Here is a 14,304-nt window from a genome sequence, read left to right as displayed (position 1 = left end):
GTGCCTCAAAATTGTTTTTATTCCTAAATTCTTCAAAATATCTTCTTTTGTGTTCGACAGAACAAAGACATTTACAACACAATTTTCCAGAACAAAGACATTTTTACAGATTTGGAACAACATGAGGTTGAGTTAATAAAGACAGAATTTTCATTTTTGTGTGAACTGTTCCTTTAATCAGACCCTTTTCATTAGATTTGTCAATAATGTATTTGGATTTTTTTCTTTTCCCAGATAAACTAGGGAAACTCATGTACTGTCATGTTGCTTAATTGAGTGTTTTTTTCCAAACACTAAGCTTTTCTTTAGGGGTCAATGTGTTTGTTTCAAATACTGTTATCTTCCTATATTAGAAGACTGGGAACTCTTTCATAGAAATATAGAATTCTTGAAGCATGAGAGAGCTTTCAAGACTCATAATATCACATTGTTTAATTATGTGTGTGGACTGTGTGTGTAAATCTCTTTTCTAAATCCTAACACTGGCAGTCTCATGCAGCACAAATCCTACGGAGGTTCCCAAGTTCTTTTCATTTCTACAATGGTATTTATTAAGGTCATTATTTCAGCCAATCAGAGAACAGAATGTCAGGGTGTGGAATCAGGCCACCTCAGTCCACATGGAAACCATTCACGGAGTTCCACCCTGCAGGACTCACCAGATGTAAAGTAGCCTGTCTCTGGAGGGGTTACATGAGAACATGTTTGAATTAATCTCATGCAGAAATAAAAACAGTGTCTGGGATTTTATAACAATATTAGGTGACAATTTAGTGTTACACAAATATGAACCACACCTTCATAAAACAACGAAAAGTTAAAAGTGTTACATAACCAAGGTCATTGCTTCTAGCATTGAGCTGACATTGAATCAAAATTCTTTCCTTCACGTCACACAACACTCCACGAAAGCATTAACATCAATTTAATATTTCATGTAAATACCTGTTGTGGGTGTGATTCTTTCCAAAGGCAAAATTATGTGGTTTTTACCACATATTGAAACTGGATTAAACGCTGTTAAACGCTAAAACATACATGCCCAGTTCACAGAAAAGGCTTAAGGTTATTCCCAGACTAAAATGAAAGTTTGTACTTCAATGAAAATAACTTGGAGTGAGATATCTTAAAACATGCCAGGGCCATTGCTTCGTCTCAAGATACAAAATAATGTTTTCATAAGACATATTTATAATAACATAAGTAATTTAACTAAGGCATAGTCCTGACTTAAGCAAGGCAAAGACAATTAAAAGATATGAAGTTAAAATGAAGTCAGTAGATTTAAGCGAGGCTTATGTCAATTTTCACTTCTGCAGAAATGTTTTGGGTCAGTATTTTAAGACTCGAAGTGTACATTTTCTTGCAAATATATTGTAAATTGTTCATGGCTACATAATCAACAAAGCTCGGACGGCGAGATTGATGGACAATCACAGAAAAAGTTTGTTAAGGTTAATTCACCCTGACCTGACAAAGGCCAACAAACATATTTTACTTTAGAATGAACGATTGCTAAGAATGTTGTTTTTTGCTTGGAATTTTGTTTTCTGAGAGGTCGCAACATCTGTCACAGGCTGGTTTGATGTGTACAGCTACCAAAACCACAAGAGGTTTTGAACGTTCTGCTTCATGACTAACCACTCATTGTAGAATGAGCTGTGTACTGGGACATGATAATACGTTTTCAAACAGTAATTTTACTGCTATTATAACATATGACATATAACATAATATACCCTTAATACAGTTTGAGAATTGTTTGGTCAATTGTATGAAACAGTCAAATTAAAATGTACAAATTACATTTACAGTGTTGGAAAATGGAGAGGATAAAACATAGGCCTAACTCACAAGCAACAACTAATGTAACAAGAATTTGCTATACCCTGATTTGGGATTTCAATGCTCCAGCAATGTCTCGAGACATTTGGTTCAACATAAAAGGGCTTCAAGTCAGCACCATTCACAGAACAAAACAGCCTACAAGTTGCCTATAATTTTCTTGTAATGACCGAAGGAGCACATGGCTTGTTTTGGAATGCAAAGATCGCAGAATAATTACACTGTCAAAGTAATTTAGTGTTTCTCCTGAAAAATATGAATTCATACAAAAATAATTGCTCATATCTCATTTATTTTGACATGAGCTTAAGCTTCCCTGGCAGAAACCGGATTTTATGAATGGATGCACAAACAATTAGCTGTCATTCCATCAATAGGACTAGCACAAATCAAACTGGGTCCATGCTTGACAGTTTCTACACTTATAATCTTTCGTTGAATTTGTTACGAGCATGTGTTTCACTTTGTGTAACATCTCTGAACACATTTATTTTACATTTTCATTAATACATTCATGTTTGTGAAGTCCTCTTTATAGCTGATTTCAGGAACACGCATCCTTACAAAAAAGTAGTGATTTATTTACTTAAAAAAACAATTCTCTATTCATTTTGTTACGTTTCAGTAACAAGTCATGTGAGAACATGTCCATGCACTTTATTTTCTAAAAGTTCATACTGAAGATTACAGTCACAAATGTATTAAATCAAGCGCTTATGATAATTCCAAAAGACTTGTTTTTTAAAACTTGTCTTAAAAATGTCCAGGGAAGACAAGAAAAGCAACCATACATTTATCGTTGACATAATCAAGTTATACAAACTAACATTTTAAAACACATTAACAGAAAACATAAATTGTTAACATTATAAAAAGTTTAATCTCATACAGTCAGCCATCCCCTTACGAAAATTAACCTTTTTTTTGTGGTACTAGTGTAGTAACCATATTTTTTGGTGCATTGATTACTTAGGGCATAACCATGGTTATTTTGAGTTATTTTCAATTCTAACTGAAGTAAACCATTGTAACTTTTTTCGGTCATACGTTTTGAAATTAAAAAGGTTGCAACTCAACAGCATTCATCATTCTCAACCATCAAGAACAGAAACGTGCACAGTGAAGACCAGGAGCTGGTGCAGTATTCCTCGGCCCGTTTCAGCTTATCGACCCGGCCGGGGCACGGCGGAGAACCGGGCGGCGGTGACGTGACTCCAGATGAGGAGCCCGTGAACACCAATCTGAAGTGCGCTTCCTCCGGTGCTCTCCTGCACATCACGGCTTTAACCGGAGTTGTCAAGTCTTGACATAACCCTTTCTGCTTCTTCAGCGAACGGGCGATCTGCTTCCAGTACGCTTCGGCGTTGGATGAGTATTGCAGACAAGTGGTGGGCTTCGCCACATACTTGCACTCGAAATCCTTTCCCTCGTTTGCACAGGTGACTTCCAAAAGAAACCTGTCGCCCTCACTTGTCGCGACAAACGTGCACTGCGTTTTGTCCTTCGTGGAAAATCTCCCCCTGGCCACTGTGTCACCAGATGCTTTGGGACCGGTTGCATTCTTCTGACCTCTTCTTCTCTCCCCTTTACCGGGCTTTGCTCTCCCCCGTCTCTGTTTATCTTTCACGCTGTCTACCTGTAAAAGCAGGTGCGCGACGCAGGCGAAAATCAAAACGAGAGCGACGTCTTTTACGCGCATCATGCGTGAAGTAGGCTATATTTCAAATCACAAAGCGTGGCAGGATATCACGCTTACATGTCAACTGTTGAGATTTAAGTGAGTCAACAGGCAACACGCATAAGAGCTAATAAACAGCTGTATTACGCATCGAGCCATTTATAGCGTATCTCGCGCGTGCACGCCTCACACGTTTTTACGTTACGCTTGCGTGGTTCTTTGATTCGATGTGAATTTAAATGTTAGATAGGGAAGTGTTTGGCTGAGATAGACAGAACATTTACTAGTGTATATGACGTTAGCTCAGTTAAATATTTTAAAATATTTGGGTACAGTTTAATAGCATACTTTTGGAAAGTTTGTCACGTTATTTTGATGACAGTGGTGGCTACAGTAGCCTTTTATTTGTGCAATGGCCTGTAAAGTATATATAATACAGTTAATACATAATATGTTGTTAAAATAAAAATATAACAATAATAGTAGTTTGTAATGACCCAAACTAGCTCGGTTTCCATTGTAAAATTGTGTATGCAGCGAAAATATTTGACGCTGTTCACAGCTTTGAAGTATTTTCAATACATTAGCGCCCCCTGCTGCCATTCCTACGAAATTCGACACAAAATGCAGTTTAAAGAGGCAAAATGTAATTTATTCAACATTTATAGTGACAGGTTTTTGATCTGAAATTTCTCTTTTCAAACAAAGATCTCCATTTATAGATGTGCGGATATGTTACAATCGCAAACGACCCGTATATTACCTCAGCATTGAAAAATACTGACCCATGCTGTACCGGATCAGTCCACGTTAGTATGTAGGTATTAAATGATTAATGTCTTTTCAACCATCGTAGTTTTCTTCATAAATCCCTTCACATTGCACACTCAGTCATCTTCAGTGGGGTTTGTTGTCTGTGAATATGTGGCAGATGGTAGAAAACTGTTTAAACAATTTGTTCAAGAAATAACCATATTAAGTTAGAATAGGGCTTTTAAAACTCCTACCTCTTTTAGTTTTTGAACCATCCTACGAAGTAGGAACACACACCCTGAAAGGAGCGCCAGCAGTAATACTGGGCAATTCTCTTAGCCTCACTCGTTGGTACTGGATCGGCTGGCTTTGGCACAGTTGGCTTGGGTGTCATCTTTTTCCTGAATGCTTTGGTTTGGTTTTTCCTGCCTTGTGAAGTTCTGGCAGGTTGGCTGCTGAATGCTGGGAACTGTGTTTGCGTTTGTTTCTGATTCGGTCTGCTCTGGTGTGGTTTCATCTGCTCTGGTCTATCAAAGTTTAGTCTGGAGGGCCTGTCCTTTGGTGTGGCATCAGTCGAGGATGAGGATGTGAAGACCATTTGGGCCTCATCAGATGCTCTCCTGCACATCAGCGGTTTTATGATGCTCTGGCCCTGGCAGGCATTCTGCAGCTTGCGGAGGTCCCACATGATCTGTTTGTAATAGTGCCGTGGATTGTTGTTGTAGTTGCGGCAGACGTTTGGCTTGCCTCTGTACTCGCACCAGTAAGAACGCACCAGCCCTCTGCACAGGATGCGTAGCTTTGTCAGATCTCCTTGTCCTGTCACGCTCATGTAGCAATCGTCTTTGGTGCTTTTGGTAGCAAACCGGACCGGGTCTTCCCAAATGCTCCTCTGGCGATCCTGTGCTAGAGCAGCCTGGAGACAGAATGCTAGCAAGAGTGTGCTTGTGATTTTCCACATGTTGTGAGACGCTAACTTTAACAGTAGACAACATGCAGGAATGGATTCCTGCTATTTAAGGACTTTGCTAACAAAAAGAGAAAGTTGCCCAATATGTTGGCTCGCTGCCTGGGCGGTTGTGGGGTGGTGGTGTTGTTTTCTTGGCCCTCTGACTGTCAATAAAAAGTTGGAACACATATGAAACCAATTGGGAAAAATGGTCAGACACAAGTGAAAAAGCAAGTGTCTCTTTACACACCCAATTCTGGAACTTGGTATATGTTGTATAATTTATAAAGAGTACACCACAGCTATATATATATTTATTTTAGTATATATTATGCTTTTGTGATGTCTAAACAAATCTGTTTTAGAGCTCTCTCTTATTAAATTTAAGGGGTCTTGCATTATGCAATAATTAAATTAAGTGTTTAGTGGATCTCCTTGCATGACCAAATGCGATCCTGAAATAAATCATTGACCACACATAGACCTGCTAACGATACAGTAAATTTGGTCTAAATGTTATGTTTTTCATCATTTAAACAACAAAAGACACACAACATTTTATGTGGGAGAAGGTCTTCTTGTAATTGATAAAGGGATTCAAAGAAAACAGGCAGAACACACCAGTTTACCTTTATAAAATCACGATAAAACCATGCAACCTATGACTTTATTTATTCTGCAGAACAAAACAGATATTTTGAAAAATGTTGGTGACAGAAAACGTTGGTCCATATTGAGTTTCATTGTGTTTGTGTCCATCCAATAGAAGTGAATGGGGAACGTTTTTCGTTTACCGACATTCTTCAAAATATCTTCTTTTGTGTTTTGCAGAAGAAAGTAAGTCATACAGGTTTGGAATGACAAGAGTGTGAGGAAAATTACAGAATTTTCATTTTGGGGTGAACTATCTCTTTAATATCCTACACTGTTGTTATCACTCAAATTGAACAAGAATGCACCTTGTTTTTATCTCAAATTATATCAATCCGTTATTGTTTAGCCCAGATTTTTTTTTTTTAGTTGTTAAACCTTGAACATACAACACCAGAGTAAACGTTATTTGAATCTGAAAGTTTATTCACAATATTTTACAGTATCAGCCAGCCTAACCACATGGACTTAAAAATTAACGGCACTGACCACCAGTCCCACCACAACTACACATCTCGCGTAAGATCGAACACCAATGCGCATGCTACTGTAAGCTTGATATGGCGAAACAGTGATATTTCGAGGTGAACAGAGAGAGACCTTTCTGGATACAAATCACTTTACCTGAGGACCTAATAACACTGACATATACACAGCATAGCACTGCAACAACGTGAAGGTTCTGAGAGAAAATATGTACCACCTGACAAATGTTCCTGCACAGCAACTTACAATTTGATTAAATAGTTGTCAATGGTTATGACAGTGTTAGATAGGCTCTGTTCAGCAAGTAAAGTGCGAGGAGAAATCCTAACCCCCTCTATATATGCGCTTTGTTCAGGCAAAAAAACGTTTATGAGGTACATTCACTTTTTTCAAGAAATGTCCACAAATGTTGTATCACCGAAATAAAAAATCATAAACACTTATCAAACAAATCTGTTGGAGAACAACCAATGAGAAAAACATCATCAATAATCTAAAAAAGAAAGTATAGAAAACCTGACTGTTTGTTGCCTTTAATTTTCTAGGTACAGAAAGTGTGCACTCGACCATGGCTAAGCTAAAAAGCATCATAAACTAAACAAATCAGAGAAAGGCAACAATCTGTTCACCTTTGAAATGGCTTGACAACATCTATCTTCACAGATTATTAGCACTAGCTCGTACAGTAAGCATTTGAAACATACTTTATTAAACCTATTGTCACACATTTTAGTTCAATGTAATATTTGTGGCTCGTGGGTGGCTGGCTCGCTCTGTTTCTACCCCTTCATTATCTGAGGTTCAGAGTAAAAATTCAGTGGACTCGACTTCAACACATGAAATTCCCCACAATGTTAAAAAACAAAAAGCACAAAACAAAAACAAGCAGCCGTAGCATTGTTATGCCGTCACGTGATTTCTCGAAGACTGTAAACAAAGACACGTGTAGTTATTAAAACAGCCATGTACGGTGAAGCCTCCCTGATTCTGTGACAGGATGTGACATCAGAGACTAGCTCTTAAGGAAACTGTCCGTAAGACAGCACTGAAATATCATGGGTACAAAATGACCAAAACAAAAACAATTTTGTCGAAAGAATTGATGATATGGGAGCACGGACAGCAGGTCTCAGCTTAATTTTGGAGTATCCTTCTTAAATGTTGTCAGTCTATCAGTTCGGCCTGTTGGTCAGCTGTGGATAGAGAAGAAATTCACAGTGAGAAACACGACATGTTTGTTGTTTGAACTCTTTTCATCTATGTAAGTGTAAAAAAAGGCCAATTCAAACTCACATTCCACAAAGATTCAATTCCAGTTTCCAATAGCTCTGGGTGAGAAAAGAAACAAATATTGCAGAATTACACCCACTGAGCAGTTTCAAGAACATGTTAAGAAGACAAAGGAGATGAGACATACGGCAGGCAAAGAAATAAAACAAACACAAAGATTGGCCATCTATCAGTTTGCAAAGCGGTTATAGATGTTTGAGTCAAACATTGTCAGACAACACTGATACGGGCCAGTGGTTATTGATGGAGCCTAAAAACACATTTTACACAAAGCTTTGTGAGTTATCAAGGCAAAACGATTCTGAAGATGGAAAGAAAACAAAAAAGCATGATGTTAGTGTATCAAAGACAACTAAATAGGATGGACATGAGCTGTCCATGTAAGCACACAGAGAAGTGAATATTTAGTGATAAATCAACAAATCAGACGAAAGCAAACCAAAAATGTTTGCAAAATTAGCTGGACAGGAGGAAGAAACATGCATGTTAGGGAGAGAGAAAGGTCACGTCCGTTTCCCCTCATCTGTATCTTTCAGTAGTACCTTACTGTGGTTAAAACCAGGCTTGTCTCCTCAGAGTCACCAGTCAGGATTGCGGGGGGGCGCAGAGGCCCGTGGGAATCGAGTCATAGTATCATAGGCAGGGATGCTTGAGACACAAGAATAAAAACTATCAAGAAGGGCATTCAACACCAACACCTTCCTCTTTAACCCATTGATCTTAAGGAGCGGGATGGGTGCTTGATTTAACACATAGAGCTCTACACCTGCGAACAATGACATGCATCACTAACCCTAACCCATGCTGATATGTCGTTGGATATCTGGGTCGAAGAGGGAAGAAAAATGACTTACGGCCTATTTATTAATAACGCCTTAAAGTGATAGTTCACCCAAAAATGAAAAGTCATCATTCACTCGTCCTTTTGTCATATAAAACCTGTCTGACTTTCTTTATTCTGCAGCAGCAGAAAACAAAAGACGATATTTTGAAGAATGTTGGCAACCGAACAACGGCGGTACCCGTTGACTTGCATTGGTTATGTGTCCATACAATACAAGTTAAAGGCTACCGCCGTTGTTTGGTTACCAACATTTGGATGAACTAGTCCTTTAATTTTCATTATACAAGCTAGATTTAAACTACACGTAGAGACTCCGTGTCATTCAAGCTCACCATCCTCAAATACCTTTGTCTGGTGGGTTCCAGACCAACTTGAACTAAGAATCATGCTGTTAGTGATGATGAACTGATTGAAGAAATGAACCAATCACAGCCTGGTTAGATCTTCAAGAGTCATGTGTAAAAATGCCCAAGCGAAGCAACGCAAAACAATATGCACATGCACAAATTCAACCCTGTTACTTTGCAAACTTAATGAGCAAATGCATGCATTGTTAGTGTAAATTGAAATACCATGCAAATGTGTGTGCAAAGCACAAATTCTTTACCGTCTCAAAATAAATGTGAAATGTATTATTTAAGTATCACGGGCAGCACCAGAATAAATTGAAATCTGTGGCTCAAGTGGACTTAAAGGAATAGTTCACCTTCAAAATGAAAATTCTGTCATAATTTACCCATTGTCATTTTAAACATGGAAAATTCTAATAGAGACGTTTTGAAAAATGCTGGAAACCAAAAGCCGTTGGTCCCCATTGACGTCTACTGTATGCATGGCCGTAGCCAACTATGAGGTCACAGAAAATGTGCATCTCTGAATGAAAAGTCAGCAGTTTAAAGCCCTTCGGAGTGCCTGCGTTACATGTGTATAATTCAGTCTAATCCGTTTACAAAGTTGTTTTTTTCCGTGGGGTAAAAGATGGATTAATTTCACTTGATGCGGGAGGATGGTGGTGTCATCCAAATGAAAGAGTTGTGAGTGAGTGCGTGCGTATGCAATCTCCACACTGCATACCCATAATGACACATTTAATTTACTATTCATTAAAGCATTTATGGGTAAAATTAGTTATAATTATTGACACCTCACCATGGACCTCACTCACTTTCAAACCCTGGCTACGGCCATGACTGTATAGGCACAAAACCAATGCAAGTCAATGGGAACCGACGGTTTTCTGTTAGCAACATTTTTCTAAATATCTTCTTTCGTGTTCTGCAGAAGAAAGAAAGTCATACAGGTTTGAAATGACAATACGGTGAGTAAATAATGACAGAATTTTTCATTTGAAGGTGAACTATTCCTTTCATGTAACAGCACTGGTCCAGTGGCGTGAGTTTGGGTTGGGGCTATCTGTTTGACCAACCGATGGTAGACGGTTTGCTATTTTTGTTTCTTTCTGTTTAGTGCTGCTAAAATACAATAAATGACACACTTCACCTTTAAATTAGCCAGCATGCTTACACCAAGCATAGCAAACAAAGAAGAAACAAAGAGCTGACTCCCAGGTGCTTGTTTGTGGGAAGGGCCACTTTAAACCGAGCATGCATCGGACCTTTCATAGTTCATAATCCTTTTTATCACCTCAAACAATCCGCCTCCACCAATGCATGCAATTCATGAGCATGACAAACGTGGGATGCACGGTGCTATGGTTCAGTTTACCTTCTCATTACAGGGTTTTGGACACCTTCTAAATGTTCATTATAATAACCATTATTACCAGTTTCCATACTGAAATAAAACATTACACACAAAAAATAAATAAACAAACATGACATGAAAAAAATGGCATGCGACCAGAAACAAGCCTCACTTCCAAGACGTGCTTTTGAAAAACGTCCACGAAAGGTAGAGTACGAAACAGTTTAAGTAGAAATAGTAATAGTTTATCATAAAATGTACATGTCGTACTTTTGATGTTAAGGTTTCTGTTTTATCAGCCCTTCGTGTGAAACAAGGGAGCTTTCGAAGATAACACAACAACACGAGCAATGCCCTTCACCAGGGAAGCATTCCAAGGCGTGTAGCTTAAACCAGCACCATTAAGCAGAAAGATTTATGTACAAAACAGGAAAGAGATGTCTTCAAATAGTAGACAGCAAAAGCGTAACGGAAAACGGCTTACGTTTTCATAGGAATCTCAATGCTAAAAAGATACAAGCAAGACAAGCAAACATGTTACACTGGAGTGATGCAGAGATATCACGCAGATGTCAAAATGGATTCTCTGCTCAAGACACTTGGTGACTAGTCAATCGCAATGATTTTCGACTGTAAACACATGGATGTTGAAAAAACACTTTGTTTAATATATACTGTACATATATTTTGTAAAGTGCAAAGTGCTGGACAGAGAGACACAAAGAATGAAGAAGGAAATAGCAAGAATGGTTATCATAATGTGAAATGCCAAGTCCCCGAGACTGAGGACCTAGAGGCCGCAGAGAGAAAGAAAAGATGGAAAGCACAGAGAAGTAAATATTTACCTGTTGGACATTTAATACTTCAAATTCATTAATGCATAGAACACAACATAGTCAATTGCAATCTCTCCTATAAAACAAAGTGATGTGAATTTACATGGTTCATTACTCTTTTAACGGTATAGTCCACCCAAAAATGAAAATTCGGTCATGAATTACTCAATCTCAAGTTGTTCCAAAGCTGTATAAATTTCTTTGTTCTGTTAAACACAATGAAAGATATGTGGAATAATGTTAGCAACTGAGATTTCTGGGGCGCCATTGACTACTATAGTAAAAACAAACTGTATATTCCGTTCGTTCTATTAAACACCAAAGAATTTAGGAAAACAAAATGTTCTGGGGCACCTTTGACTACCATTTTTTGCCACCCCAGAAATCTCATTCGCTAACATTTTCTAAATATCTTTCTTAGTGTTCAACAGAGCAAAGACATGTATACAGGTTTGGAACAATTTGAGTTTGAGTAATTCATGACAGAATTTTTATTGTTGAGTGGACTATCCCTTTAAGTACCCCGCTAAAGTTTTGGGACACTTACTCGTCGTAGACATCCTCTGTGTCCATTCTGCGGTAAAACTTGGAGAGCTTCACAGAGAGGATAATGCTAGGGAGCAAAAACAGCGTGGAACAGCCCAGTCCGAACCAGAATGTGTTCTGCAACAAATAAACGCATGATTTCTTGAAACCACCCAGAAGCCTCAGTATGCTAGAACGCACGTTACAAAATTTATCAATATGCTATTCAATGAAATACAAAAATTAAATTGTAAGTGTTTTTTTCAGGAGTGTCAGCAATTGTTGGCAATGCAACGTGGGTCACATGAGTAAATGATCATGAAAGCTTTCATTTTGGGGGGTAAATACTATTTTCACTACCTGATACTAAAACTACTTCATGCACAGTTAACAATATTCTTGACGAAACTAATAGTTGGTCTCACCATTGAATCCAGCAGAAAACTGCAGCCCAGGATCTCAACTGTGTCCACGATATTACTGAAGGGTTTACAGGTAGCTACCTCCATGGCTAGCTAAAATGAGACAGCAACAGTAATAAACTTAACACTAACACTACAAACTGATCGCCACGGACCTAATATCAATATCAACGTTAATTCTTGTATGCAATAATACTCACAGATGTCTTGATCCAGTCCGTATACTGTTTGAAATAGCCAATAAGAGTCTGTTTGTATTTCTCAGTTTCCTGTAGGTGCGATGAACATTCACCATCAGTTTGCATTACATAAATCAGTTTGTATTTCTGTGGAAGTATTTGGCATGCTTCTGGCTCACATACCCGATTGACCACCAGTGTTGCATTGTTGGAAATTAGAAACTGGGCAGCATCAACGGCTGCTAATATGGCTGAAACTCTGACCTACATGAAAGTACATTCACAGCTTATCAGAAACTCTGTAATGCACTTGTTGTAAGTATAAGCATGACAAAAACATTTGAAATATGAGAAACGTACAGGCAAATCCGAGGAAGTTCTCTCCAGGAATCTGATGCTATGGTTAAGCGTGCTCTGTAACACACAAACAGCAAAAATCACCTTGTGTCCAAAATATTGTGACCTTATATTGACATTACATTTTCAAGTAAAATAATAAAAAGTAAAAAAAATACAAATATTTGAGACACTGAAAGAACATTGATCAAAACATTTACTGTAAATTATAGTTTTTAGGAAACCAGCCGTGTGACATAACACCATGCATGCATGCTTATAGGTGCACATGGATGACATGCAATCATTATGTCAAGTTAAGATATATCCCGGGATACATGGGGAAAATACATTGTTTGGTAAACTTCATTTAGACATTTCAGCAGTGGAAACTCCAAATGTTAGCATCTTTCAGCATTCTGGTATTATTATTTACAGGACAAATAGCCTTTATTACACATACATTTCCTATATAATGAAATGTCAGTTGTGAACAAAACAATGGGAGTAGACCTAAGCAAGAAGCCATAGTTGACACTTTTTACGTCAACTGTAATGGCAAACTTGTTTTTTTTAAATTTATATAAACATTTCAAGACAAAGGTGACTGTAAATGAAGATGTTTTTTTCCTGATGGTATGACAGAAGAAACAAGGTTGATATCACAACGAGAAAACAACCGTCGTAGGTTATGTACTGTATCAATAACTGTTGGATTCAGGCTTACCCTTGCTTTCACATATTTCTTGGAAGCCATACATTGAATCAGAATTAATTTGAGATGTGGAGTAAGTAAAAATAAACATTGTCAAAAGCAATGACAGTCATCAAATGTACTTTATCAGGTTTAATACAAAACAGATCATGAAAATAGGGATAAATTACCATGGATTGCTCCAGAGGGATGACCTGCTGGTTGTAGATCTGTCTTACAGTGCTAGCATGTCCCTTTAATGAAGTCTGCAATGTTCCTTTTACCTGCAAAAGAGAGAGATAAAACATATATATACCAAAGTGAATGGGAAAATTCGTAGTTTGGTAAAATAGGTTCAGGCAAAAGGAATTATTTACACTTACATTCATCACTGTGTGTGTATACTGTGCGTTTTTAAAACAGATTTTGATAGTTAAGACATTTACAGTAATTGTAAAGAAAATAAACCTCACCAACTGATCGGCTTGAGAATCGAGGTCATTGGCAAACGTGAGCAGATCAATGCGTGTCACGCCTTTATTAAGCTGCGAAACAAACCAAACCATGTCTGATACATGTATATATCGAGACACACTTTTGTTAATATTGAAACAGTATGCGAAAATTGCATGGTTAAAATCTTATGAATATATAACTGTCTTCACAATTTGTTATGTAAATTATATGTTATATTATTATATAATATGACTTCTACAGCTCATACAGCACAGATGCGCAAAACAGAACCTGACTCACCTTAACACTCTTTGCCACAGTAGATTTTTTTCTAAGATCCTATATTAATCCTATAATTTGTTTTCATATTGTCTTGTGTTAAACATTTGTAAATAGCGCTATAGACCTAAAATGTTGTGTATATTTCTATCAATATGTTTGGTACCTCTGCCAAATAAGCTGCAAAATTGATCTCATTAATGCCAGTTTCGGTGAAGCTGATGAGATTCTGTTTGCCCTGAGACTCCAGAAGAACAATGCCCCGCAGATCCACCTTCATCCCTTCAAACTTTCTCGACACGTCCCTGGAGTACTGTTGAAAGACAAGAGTGAATGTTATAAGACCGAGATCGTCCTACACCAACAGAGATCATCAG

General features: G+C 37.8%; 3 protein-coding genes across 15 annotated transcripts in view; all 3 read right to left on the bottom strand.

Moving 5' to 3' along the window:
- Positions 1-2,917: 2,917 nt before the first annotated feature.
- Positions 2,918-3,544, bottom strand: fgfbp1a (fibroblast growth factor binding protein 1a; the record flags this gene model as incomplete). Its single annotated transcript, XM_079479447.1, has 1 exon — positions 2,918-3,544. One exon carries the CDS (start codon positions 3,542-3,544, stop codon positions 2,918-2,920), a length of 627 nt encoding a protein of 208 aa, XP_079335573.1.
- Positions 3,545-4,156: 612 nt separating this feature from the next.
- fgfbp2a (fibroblast growth factor binding protein 2a) lies at positions 4,157-5,237 on the bottom strand (the record flags this gene model as incomplete). Its single annotated transcript, XM_079479599.1, has 2 exons — positions 4,157-4,437; positions 4,531-5,237. The coding sequence occupies one exon, from the start codon at positions 5,235-5,237 to the stop codon at positions 4,536-4,538; it is 702 nt and encodes a 233-aa protein (XP_079335725.1). The 3' UTR covers positions 4,157-4,437; positions 4,531-4,535.
- Positions 5,238-6,276: 1,039 nt separating this feature from the next.
- prom1a (prominin 1a) overlaps positions 6,277-14,304 on the bottom strand; it is a gene marked incomplete at its 3' end in the record, with an annotated part of 42,848 nt that continues 34,820 nt past the window's right edge. For 3 of the 13 annotated variants that reach the window (XM_079479590.1, XM_079479592.1, XM_079479596.1), the window contains 11 exons: positions 14,094-14,240; positions 13,666-13,737; positions 13,384-13,476; positions 12,523-12,576; positions 12,346-12,426; positions 12,184-12,252; positions 11,987-12,076; positions 11,584-11,699; positions 8,195-8,300; positions 7,656-7,690; positions 6,277-7,555 (listed from right to left, as the gene is read on the bottom strand). In XM_079479590.1, the coding sequence (XP_079335716.1) occupies positions 8,231-8,300; positions 11,584-11,699; positions 11,987-12,076; positions 12,184-12,252; positions 12,346-12,426; positions 12,523-12,576; positions 13,384-13,476; positions 13,666-13,737; positions 14,094-14,240 (792 nt within the window). Of the gene's footprint in view, positions 7,556-7,655; positions 7,691-8,194; positions 8,301-10,221; positions 10,291-10,684; positions 10,706-11,579; positions 11,700-11,986; positions 12,077-12,183; positions 12,253-12,345; positions 12,427-12,522; positions 12,577-13,225; positions 13,244-13,383; positions 13,477-13,665; positions 13,738-14,093; positions 14,241-14,304 lie in introns of those variants that run through there. The other 10 variants (XM_079479586.1, XM_079479595.1, XM_079479587.1 and 7 more) reach the window with 6 other exon arrangements.

The sequence above is a fragment of the Barbatula barbatula genome, assembly GCF_947034865.1.
Source record: "Barbatula barbatula genome assembly, chromosome: 18".
NCBI lineage: Eukaryota > Metazoa > Chordata > Actinopteri > Cypriniformes > Nemacheilidae > Barbatula > Barbatula barbatula.
The sequence above is the reverse complement of the archived record's forward strand: the minus strand, read 5'-3'. Positions and strand labels throughout refer to the sequence as shown.